The sequence below is a fragment of the Leptodactylus fuscus genome, chromosome 8 (genome assembly GCF_031893055.1).
Source record: "Leptodactylus fuscus isolate aLepFus1 chromosome 8, aLepFus1.hap2, whole genome shotgun sequence".
NCBI lineage: Eukaryota > Metazoa > Chordata > Amphibia > Anura > Leptodactylidae > Leptodactylus > Leptodactylus fuscus.
Genome location: NC_134272.1, coordinates 87935898 through 87947017, shown reverse-complemented (window position 1 = coordinate 87947017; position 11120 = coordinate 87935898). Strand labels below are relative to the sequence as shown.

At 46.4% G+C, this 11120-nt stretch overlaps 1 protein-coding gene across 1 annotated transcript; it reads right to left on the bottom strand.

Annotated features, from left to right (window-relative positions):
- On the bottom strand, positions 1–9259 carry STK16 (serine/threonine kinase 16). The gene is made up of 8 exons (XM_075285681.1): positions 9125–9259; positions 6580–6689; positions 4000–4219; positions 2987–3120; positions 2468–2588; positions 2157–2252; positions 1948–2069; positions 1–564 (listed from the first exon to the last, which is right to left on the bottom strand). The coding sequence occupies exons 2-8, from the start codon at positions 6663–6665 to the stop codon at positions 426–428; spliced, it is 918 nt and encodes a 305-aa protein (XP_075141782.1). The 5' UTR covers positions 6666–6689; positions 9125–9259; the 3' UTR covers positions 1–425.
- Positions 9260–11120: the final 1861 nt, after the last annotated feature.

Sequence of the window (11120 nt, the reverse complement as noted above, 5' to 3'; positions counted from 1 at the left end):
TTTCCATTCCAATCCTCAATTTTAATAATGAAAGCCCCGTACAGATGAGATGACACACGTAACATCTTACACAGCACAATGACAACATGCTCCAGAGGTCAGAGACGCGTCGCTGGCCTGAGATTAGCAGCCTCTGGGGGACAGAAGCGAGGACTCAGCACTAGCACAGTCTGGCAGTAATCGCGGTTAAGGCGGGGAGACGTCGTCTACGTAACCGTCACTTGGGATGAACCTTCAGTTCATGTGTTAAAAAAAAGATTCAGATAAGAATAAGAAATAAACCTGGAATTAAAAACTGATGAGAAGTCCATTACTGAGACAGAAGAAGTCTCATGGTCAGACCGGCGCCGTATAGAACTGTCCTACAGTATGGCGCAGCGGGTTCTGACTGAAGCAGCACTTGAGTGAAGTCGCTTCCTATGATGTCATATCCTCGTGGTGGCTTGCCCGTCTATGATGGGGTGCAGCGCTTCAAGTTGGGTGATTATAGTGGAGATGTGCGGCCGTTCCAGGTGATTTACCACCATCATGGAGGAGAGCAGTGACTGCAATCCTTGGGAGTACCTGAACCGAAAATGCAAAAATCAGAGTTCAGGTATAAAGAGATCCAAAGGAGCCTGGGGGGGGGGGGGGGGGGGGAGTGCAAAACGTCCAGGACAGGGAAACGTCCAGGACACCCGTGAGGATGGAGATCTGATAAGGTAGAATATAAGCTGAGACAAAGTATAGCTTAGTATACATGACTCCCATACATGAGGTATACATGAGCCTCCTTGTGATGGATGTTATGACAAATACCTTCAACTTTAAATGGATTTCCACATGAAACGAGTTCTCCCCATCCATATCAGACCTCCACTGATCAGGAGAGTCGGGGACTTATGTCTCTCCGTTCTGAATGGACAGCAAGCACCAACCCATTCATCTTAAAGGGATTCTACCATTAAAACCTCTTTTTTTGTGGATAAGACGTTGGAATAGCTTTAGAAAGGTTATTCGTCTCTTACCTTTAGATGTGATCTCCGCCGCGGCGTTCCTTAGAAATACCGGGTTTTACCGGTATGTAAATTAGTTCTCTCACAGTGATGGGAGCAGGCCCCAGCGCTGAAAATGCAATGGGGGCGTCCCCACTGCTGCTCGAGAACACGATCCTGCGACACCTCTATCTTCGGCTGGATCCTTCCCTTGTCTGTAGTCTTCCTCCTGCGTCACCTCCGACGCCTGCGCAGTTGGCTCTGCCAGTGAGACACCAGCAGAGCCGAGAACAAATGCCGGCGGCCATTTTTGGGAGGCCGCTCCTGCATTGAACTACAAGAGCAAGAGCGGCCTCCCAAAAATGGCTGCCAGCCAGCATGCGCACTCAGCTCTGCTGGTGTCTCACTGGCAAAGCCAACTGCACAGGCGTCGGAGGTGATTGCAGGAGGAAGACGACAGAGAAGGGGAGGATCCAGCCGAAGATAGAGGCGTTGCAGGATTGTGTTCTTGAGCAGCAGTGGGGACGCCCCCATCGCATTTTCAGCGCTGGGGCCCGCCCCCATCGCTGTGACAGAACTAATTTGAATACCAGTAAAAACCGGTATTTCTAAGGAACGGCGCGGCAGAGATCACGTCTAAATGTAAGACACGAATAGACTTTCTAAAGGCTATTCCGACATCTTATCCACAAAAAAAAGAGGTTTTAATGGTAGAATCCCTTTAATGGTAGAATCCCTTTAATGGTGAGCATTGTACTTTGGCTCTCCCATTACAATGAATGGCGCGGTGCAGACACTGCCTGACGAGACTTCTATGATTACAAGTTATCCCCTATGGATAGGAGCAGCTTGTTTTGATGGAAAACCCCTTTAAGAGGGCAAGCCAATACATTACAGCTTTTATGTCATTCCATGATTGGTAGCCACAAGCTCAAGCCACCATGTGCGAGGTTCATGGCATTCGTATTCTTACCTGTTATTTTCAGGTATGGTGATATTGTTCTGCACAGCCAGAGCTACACTGTCGCCCTTCTGGAAAATCATGTCATAGGGGCCTTCTCCGAACATCATGGAGTACAGCACACAGCCTAGAGACTGGGAGAAAGCACAAGGGCAATCACGTACTGTACAATCACGCCATTGACTGAGCGTTACCTATATGGAGAGAAATCGACGTCCTACCCAGATATCAGTCCGCTCATCGATCACGCAGTTACTGTTCACATTGAAGAGCTCTGGGGCTCGGTAGGAAATGGTGCATCGCTGTGCGGCCCAGTCCTGCGACAGAAGAAAGCGTGGAAAGTACCAGTCAGCTGTAAGCACTACATCTCCCATGTCCTATACAGACACTGAGCCCGCTAACGTCAACTGTACAGCTTGAGAACAGTGGTCAGTGAGCTCTGAATGCAGCTCTGGATGTAACTGGAGTAGAAGGTGTGAACTCAGCATCACATGTAGACATGGAAATGAATAAGCTATGAATTGTTCTCTACCTGCACGGCCATGGCCTGCCTACTGCCGTTCACATCTATACGAGCGTGATTCATCGAGCCTAGATCCATGAGAAGCGGCCGGTCATCGTCCTCTAGTAACACGTTGGTGGGTTTCAGGTCTCTAAAGTGAAGATGATAAAGAGATTGTTAGGACGCATGATTTTTCCAACATGGCTGAAGATGGGTAAGGTACAGGGTATGAGCTGCAATAGGAGACGGGGAACAGAATCAGCCAGAAAATAGGTACCATTTAATCCCTAGAAAGTCCCTGTAACACACACTGGATTATTAATGTGTGTACACGTGTTTTTTTTTTTTTGTAGATTGTGAGCCCTATTTAAGGATCACAATGTACATTTTTTTTGTAGAATGGGAGGAAATCCACGCAAACACAGGGAGAACATACAAACTCCTTGCAGATGTTGTTCCTGGCAGGGTTCGAATCCAGGACTCCAGCGCTGCGAGGCTGCAGTGCTAACCACTGAGCCACCATGTTTCCCAGTGTACACGTGTTTTTACCTGTGAGCGTAGCCCTGGTCATGAATGGCTTTCAGTCCCAGACATATTCCATGTAGTATATACAGGATCTTCTCTTCAGACAGGAAAGCGTTTCTATCTCGTAGAGCCTCCACCTCGTTCCACAACGTTCCCCTCTGAAATCATACGCCATTGCACATAGTTCAGACACTGCATTCAGTAGTCATCGCCTGTTCCCCAAATAAAGCAAGCTTTAGTGTCCCTTTAAAGGTTTGCCAGCACCCTGGTGTTTTTTTTTTCCTATATGGACCACCGATCCATAGGGTCGACCTTCAGTATTGTATAGGTGGGGGTGGGACACCTGGAGCCACGCTGATCAGCTGATCCGGCCTGGGGGGCTGCTCTGCTCCAATGCACAGACATCACCATAGACTGGACGGGGATCCAGCTCTGCACCTATTACTGGAATAGAACCGGAGCGGCTTCCTCTGCCACAGCCATAGCTTACAGAGCTGGGACGTGGCCAGATCAGCTGATCGGTGTGGGGTCCATGTTTTGGACTCCCACAATTGAATACTGATGACCTATGGTGTAGAAATAGAATCTGTATAAAAGAGCAGGGGGGAAGGGGATGAAATTCCGCCAAGGCTCTGTTCACGTCTGATCTGTGAAATTACAACGTAGTGCCGCATCAGTCATACAGCAGATACCGCCAAAAATCCAGAGCCCCTAAGCAGCTGCCCCAGCGGTTTGTCTGCCTCTGATATACTGAAATGAGGGGCTGTGGATAGAAGTAATAGGCACTACTATGCACCAGGACCCTCCTTAACACAACACAGAAGATGCAGCGTTGTAAGGACTCGCCATGTTATCTTAAGACTATTGTACTCCAGCAGGTTAGAAATGTGGTCACGTGATCACTTCTAGGTTGTCACAAAGGATTGCACGTGGCAAAACAAACACCCAACGCACCCCGCCCTGCAGCCCCCGCCATGGGAAACTGAAAAGCGGACAGACTAGGCGCAGACAGGGCCGAGCGGCTCCATTGTGTTTACCTTTACAAAGGGGAGCAGCAGCCAGGCCTCCCACTTGGGTCCCTTCTCCATCATACAGTGCGCCTCCAACCGCAGAATATTGGGGTGACTGAAGAGCCGATGCATCTCCACCTCGTGCTGAGCTTCTTTCCGATCTTCCCGGTCATGGCATAATATACGTTTCAGGGCGTAAAACCGCCCGTCATGGACCCCTTCAACCAGATCTACATAACTGAAACCACTGTATACAAAAAAGTAATTAAAAATTAAAAAAATATTTGACTTTAATCTGTGGGGGGCGCTCACATAGCGAGTATGGGGGGTAATTAGGCACCGAAGGGGTTCCTACTATAGGACTGCCTCTATAAAGAATAGAGTGAGGGCCCAATCACTTTGTCAAGTGCAAGACTGACCCCTAGTGACGCAAAACAGAAGTGCAGGTATAAAACCCGTTCTTAACCCCTTCCTGCTGCAGCTGGTTCTTGTTTGTGCGAGAGTCATATGTGTAATGCTTTCATGTATTACATTAGTGTTACACGTTACGATCTTCTTATATATTTTGTGCCACCCTATTCACACAGCCTTTACATTATTAGATTTCTGTCTGTAAAGTGGGGTAAGAGCCTGTTTTTTGTGGGTTGGGCTGTGGTTTTTATTAGTACTATTTGGGATACATCACTTTTACTTCAATTCTTTGGGGAAGGTAAACAGTAATTCTGGAATTGTGGGGTTTTCTGTTCCCTGGGCAGGGTATATAATGGGATATGTTAACAGATTGGGGATTTCCGGAAGTAATAATGCCGACTAAGGGAGCGTTCACACTACCGTCTGTGTCTGACAGGTAGTGTCCGCTCCTAGTGTTTGTTCAAAATCTGGCACGGACATTAGGAGCGGACACTAGCTGTGTCCGTGACACCTGTCATTTATTTAAATGGCGATCGGGTGCGTTCTTTTGCACTCTGTGCCCTTCCTTCCCTGTCCGCATGTAAAGATGTCCGACTTTTCAAGCGGACAGAAAAACCCGACATGTAGGGTTCTTCTGTGAAACCTCCCCCCTAGACACCTAGATGCCGCAAAGACCCTTATCGCTAAGCATTGGAGGAGCCCTAACCCCCCCCCCCCCCTCTGGCATGAAACGTCTGGCCCCGTATCAAGGATGTGAGGAGCCTTGAATTTTTGACTGCCAGCCTTAATAATACATTGGACGTCTTCCTCTCCATCTGGTCCTCTTGGGAAGCTCGCAGCATATTGCATGGCCTATGACCTAGAACCCCTCGCCCCCTTCTCTTTTCCCCTTCTGTCTCCCCCTGTCTACTGTGGTATATTTTTACCTTACTAATTAGTTTTTTGTTTTTTAATGTAGATTGTGAGCCCCATATAGCAATCACAATGTACATTTTTTTCCCTATCAGGAAATCCACGCAAACACGGGGAGAAGATACAAACGCCTTGCAGATGTTGTTCCTGGCAGGATTCGTACCCAGGACTCCAGTGCTGCAAGGCTGCAGTGCTAACCACTGAGCCACCGTGTTGCCCCCCTTACTAATTTGTTTGATACAAGCTATGGGACTGGCGGCTCGGCCTCTCCCTCATTTATGTCTCTTCTATTGGATTTCTTTTATTCTCTGTTATGTCAAAAATTTTCAATAAAAACTACAGTTGAAAAAAAAAAAAATAAAATAAAAATCTTGGGGTTGCAATAAGAAGGTCTCCTGTAGACTCTCCATTAATTGAAAGGGCTGCCAATTTGGGGACCTTGGGAGAATCTCCGAAGTCTTTTTTTGCAAATCTTAGTGACCCTGTTAAAGGGATTTCAAAGTTTAAAACAAACGTCCACTTTCTTCCAGAAACAGCGCCACCCTTGTACATGGGGTGTGTCTGGTATTGCAGCTCTGCCTAGTTGAAGTGAATGGGGCTGACCTGCAGTTCCACACACAGCCAGTGAACAGGTGGGGGCAGTTATTAGAAGAAAGTAGCTGTTTTGGGGCCACACGGTGGCTCAGTGGTTAGCACTGCAGCCTTGCAGCGCTGGAGTCCTGGTGTTCAAATCCCGCCAAGGGCATAAAACCATCTGCAAGGAGTTTGTATGTTCTCCCCGTGTTTGCGTGGATTTCCATCCCATATTCCAAAAAAGACATACTGATAGGGAAAAATGTACATTGTGAGCTCCATGTGGGGCTCACAATCTACATTAAAAAAAAAAAAAAAGAAAGTAGCTGTTTTTCCTAATCTTGGACTACCCCTTTAGGGTCAGTTCACACAGAGTTTTATGCGGGTAGATTTTGACGCGGTATCTGCCTGAAAAACCGTCTCCCATTCATTTTAATGGGAGTCACTAGCAGTTTTTTTAAGTTTCCAGGTCCATACAGTGTGCTGGAGCATCAAAAAATGTGTCAAAACCCCATTTCCTAATTCCTGAAGCAGATTTTTTCAGCTTGCAAAAACCTCCGTGTAAACTGACCCTAAAGGTGACTATATACAGCCATCAGTCCTCTAGCACCTTCACTGCAGTAGAAGACCCAGCCTGTGGACCCCCCAAAAATGACAGTGAACCGACAAGTGAATGCAGAACATTAATCCCCCCACTGCAGGGTTACTTACCCCTCTCCCAGCTTTTGGATAAAGAGGTACCGCTTGTTTTCAATGGTTAGGACCCCTCGAGAGCAGATACAGAGAGTAGACCCCATTGCGGCTCATACATGCTGCACACACTGCAGAGGAAGAGAAATACAAGATCATAAAGAATTGCAAGACGAGAGAATGGAGCATGCTGGGAATTGTAGTCTCACAACCACTGGAGTGCTGAAGGTTCAGGCCCCAAAATGCCCCAACATACAGCAAATGTCAGGTTTATTATATATACCATTTCACACCATACCCATCGGTTTGGAAATGGTGTAGTGCTATATACGACACCCGCGTGCCATTTTGTTCAGTGCGTTATTTTTGGCAAATTTCTGCGGTGGCGAGGCTGGGGGTGAGGTGCACTGGACAAACTGCTCTGAAGGAAAGCCTACGAACACCTCTGGCATCCATTATTAATCCCGCCCCTGTTACGTGCGGATCAGATGAACAACATCTCTAGTTACACTGTAAGCGCCCAGAATCTGAACAGATCAACAAGGAATCCCGACCAACAGACGAAAACACATCAGGGATCGCAGGAGGATTTACCGTTTAGTCTGATGGCCCTCTAGTGTGGGTGCGTTTTTCTGTACTCTCTTAGAACACACCAGCTTAGCGGCGCTGTCACCTGCGAGATGGAGGAACCCTGAAAGCCAAGTCCTCTCTCATCACAAACAGGTGTTTCTGTCCTGCCCTCCTGCTTTACACTGCAGCTCTGATTGTTTATATTAGCTTTGCTTTAGGAGCTCAGCATGGAGAGAGCAATAAGAAACTGAACACCATAAGAAAACTCCTGCACATAGATTGAGGGGGAGAAACCTGAACAAGTGATTTACTACATATGAGGTCTGCCTTACACGACAGGCCTCATATTGTAAGTTGTCCCGAAAAACGTCACTGCTTGAAAATACACCGAAACACTAAACCACCCACAGATCCTTAGGCCGGGGCCCCACGGGACGTAAATGCCGCGATTTGCCCGCAGCGGAGACGCTGCGGGAAAAATTGTGGCGTTTTACAGTGCAAGCAAAGGGGATGGGATTCATGCGAATCCCATCCCCACTTTGCGGAAAAAAACGCAGTGCTGACACGCTGCGATTTGCAAAGCTGTTGCAGCTTTGCAAATCGGAGCATGTCAATTATATCTACGGAAACGTTGGCGGCTTTCCCGTAGATATAATATTAAAGAGAAAGTCCGCAGAGGAAAACTCTGTGAACTTTCTCTTAAAAGCGCTGCGGAAAGAACCACAATGCGATCACTCCGCGGTTCTTTCTGCAATGCTTTAGCGCTGCGATTACGGCCCATGGGGCCTTAGCCATATGGAGGAATCTTCTTACCCAGCATCTTGTGCAGTGAAGTCGCCACTTTTACTGAACAATCGTACAGGTAGCAACAGCGCTACATATGAGCCAGATCGCACTGGTAACATATATATATAAAATATTTAACGTGGGTGTGGACCGGGCGTTATTTGGGTCCCTAAACCGGTCCATAATGGTCTATGGATTCTTCAGTGTTCCATTTAATGGTCATGAGTCCACTGGGTGATCTGATCTCAACCCCTTAAAGGGGCTGTCCAACTCAGGCTAGGGTCACACTGTTCTTCTGGTCCATCAGCGGACTAGAATAACAGATAGGCGGCCCACTACACCAGAAGTCACCTACAGAGCCCGACAGACCCCATTCACTATAATGAGATCAGTCTATAAGAGTGATACTGCTGGATAGAAACGTCAGATTTGCAACCGTCCGATGACTGTGAACATGCACTGCGACTGAGTCTCCGGCACAGATATGAACGTGGCCTTGTATCCCTATCCTGTACACAGGAGAGAAGTGTCTGACTGTTAGGACCTCACGCGAGGGTGCATGTGTGACCAGCACGGTGTTCTCGGAGGGTCCCTGCGGATCAGACATTGATTCCCCTGGGCCAGATACAGGTTGTTGTTTGCAGTGACCCCTAGAGGTTACGTCTCCCTACAATCTGCCCTCCCCCGCGTTCTGCGATATTCCATGTTACCGTTTATACGGCCATATCATTTTCCACTATGGGTGTGACCACCGCATTGCAAAAAGAAGAAAATAAATCAACTTCTTGACTCCGCAGGACAATCGCCAAGACTCTGCAGCCGACGTATCCGGATTTCGTAACGCTAACCGGATTTCCTCGCTAAGAATCCGCTAGACAACCGTAGGCGCGAGATCACGACGACCGTCAAATAACGTGAAATAAAAGAGAAAAATCGTGCAAATAAAACGCTTTTTTTAATTACATGTAAAACTTAATTTGCGATTTTTAGGCGTCACGTACCGCGCGCTGCGTGCTGGCCTGTGAGGCGACGGTCACCTGACAATGGCAATCTGACCATAAAATAATATTTTTCATTTAATATTTTGCAGATTTGTTATGTCTATTTTCCATTATATTCCTCATAGTAAATATTCAGTGGATGTCTCCATACATTACAGGTACAGACCGGACCGTATACACCCGGCTCACTATGGCTCCGCTATACGTACCGCTATAATGGCGGCCCCCGGCTCCTCTCCTCAGGCTCACCCCGGTGATGCCAACACAGCAACTCCCGGCTCAGCCCGGAACCATAGCTGGAAACAATCAGGAGCAGCGCCGGCTAATGACGTCATGGAAACGCGCCTCCATGCAGAGGAGGTCAGGTGACTGGACGTTACTAGGATACCCAAGCTGAATTTCCTGGTTAGATATCAGAGTGGATTGTCCCCTAGTGGTCAGACCCGGAATAGACGTGTTATATGTATAGCAGCTCCTAACTATCAGTGCTGCCCCCTAGTGATGAGACGGCGACAGGCAGAGAGAATACAACTATACATGAATATATGTCACATGTAACGTCACTGCCATAGACATCACTGTGTGTATTATACTGTACTGTGACATCACTGTGTGTATTATCTCTGTACTGTGACATCACTGTGTGTATTATCCTGTACTGTGACATCACTGTGTGTATTATCCTGTACTGTGACATCACTGTGTGTATTATCCCTGTACTGTGACATCACTGTGTGTATTATCTCTGTACTGTGACATCACTGTGTGTATTATCCCTGTACTGTGACATCACTGTGTGTATTATCCCTGTACTGTGACATCACTGTGTGTATTATCCTGTACTGTGACATCACTGTGTGTATTATCCCTGTACTGTGACATCACTGTGTGTATTATCTCTGTACTGTGACATCACTGTGTGTATTATCCTGTACTGTGACATCACTGTGTGTATTATACTGTACTGTGACATCACTGTGTATTATCTCTGTACTGTGACATCACTGTGTGTATTATCCTGTACTGTGACATCACTGTGTGTATTATACTGTACTGTGACATCACTGTGTATTATCTCTGTACTGTGACATCACTGTGTGTATTATCTCTGTACTGTGACATCACTGTGTGTATTATCCCTGTACTGTGACATCACTGTGTGTATTATCTCTGTACTGTGACATCACTGTGTGTATTATCCTGTACTGTGACATCACTGTGTGTATTATACTGTACTGTGACATCACTGTGTATTATCTCTGTACTGTGACATCACTGTGTGTATTATCCTGTACTGTGACATCACTGTGTGTATTATACTGTACTGTGACATCACTGTGTATTATCTCTGTACTGTGACATCACTGTGTGTATTATACTGTACTGTGACATCACTGTGTATTATCTCTGTACTGTGACATCACTGTGTGTATTATCCCTGTACTGTGACATCACTGTGTGTATTATCTCTGTACTGTGACATCACTGTGTGTATTATCCTGTACTGTGACATCACTGTGTGTATTATCCTGTACTGTGACATCACTGTGTGTATTATCCTGTACTGTGACATCACTGTGTGTATTATCCCTGTACTGTGACATCACTGTGTGTATTATCTCTGTACTGTAACATCACTGTGTGTATTATCCTGTACTGTGACATCACTGTGTGTATTATCCCTGTACTGTGACATCACTGTGTGTATTATCCCTGTACTGTGACATCACTGTGTGTATTATCTCTGTACTGTGACATCACTGTGTGTATTATCCCTGTACTGTGACATCACTGTGTGTATTATCTCTGTACTGTGACATCACTGTGTGTATTATCTCTGTACTGTGACATCACTGTGTGTATTATCTCTGTACTGTGACATCACTGTGTGTATTATCTCTGTACTGTGACATCACTGTGTGTATTATCCCTGTACTGTGACATCACTGTGTATTATCTCTGTACTGTGACATCACTGTGTGTATTATCTCTGTACTGTGACATCACTGTGTGTATTATCTCTGTACTGTGACATCACTGTGTGTATTATCTCTGTACTGTGACATCACTGTGTGTATTATCTCTGTACTGTGACATCACTGTGTGTATTATCCCTGTACTGTGACATCACTGTGTGTATTATCCTGTACTGTGACATCACTGTGTGTATTATCTCTGTACTGTGACATCACTGTGTGTATTATC

Excerpts from the sequence above, each read along its gene's own strand:
- STK16 (XM_075285681.1), bottom strand. The coding sequence starts at position 6,665 with ATGGGGTCTACTCTCTGTATCTGCTCTCGAGGGGTCCTAACCATTGAA. Across the intron at positions 3,121-3,999 it reads TGCTGCTCCCCTTTGTAAAG|AGGGGAACGTTGTGGAACGA; the intron begins GTAAACACAATG and ends GTATGATTTCAG. Across the intron at positions 2,070-2,156 it reads ATGAGCGGACTGATATCTGG|TCTCTAGGCTGTGTGCTGTA; the intron begins GTAGGACGTCGA and ends GCTTTCTCCCAG.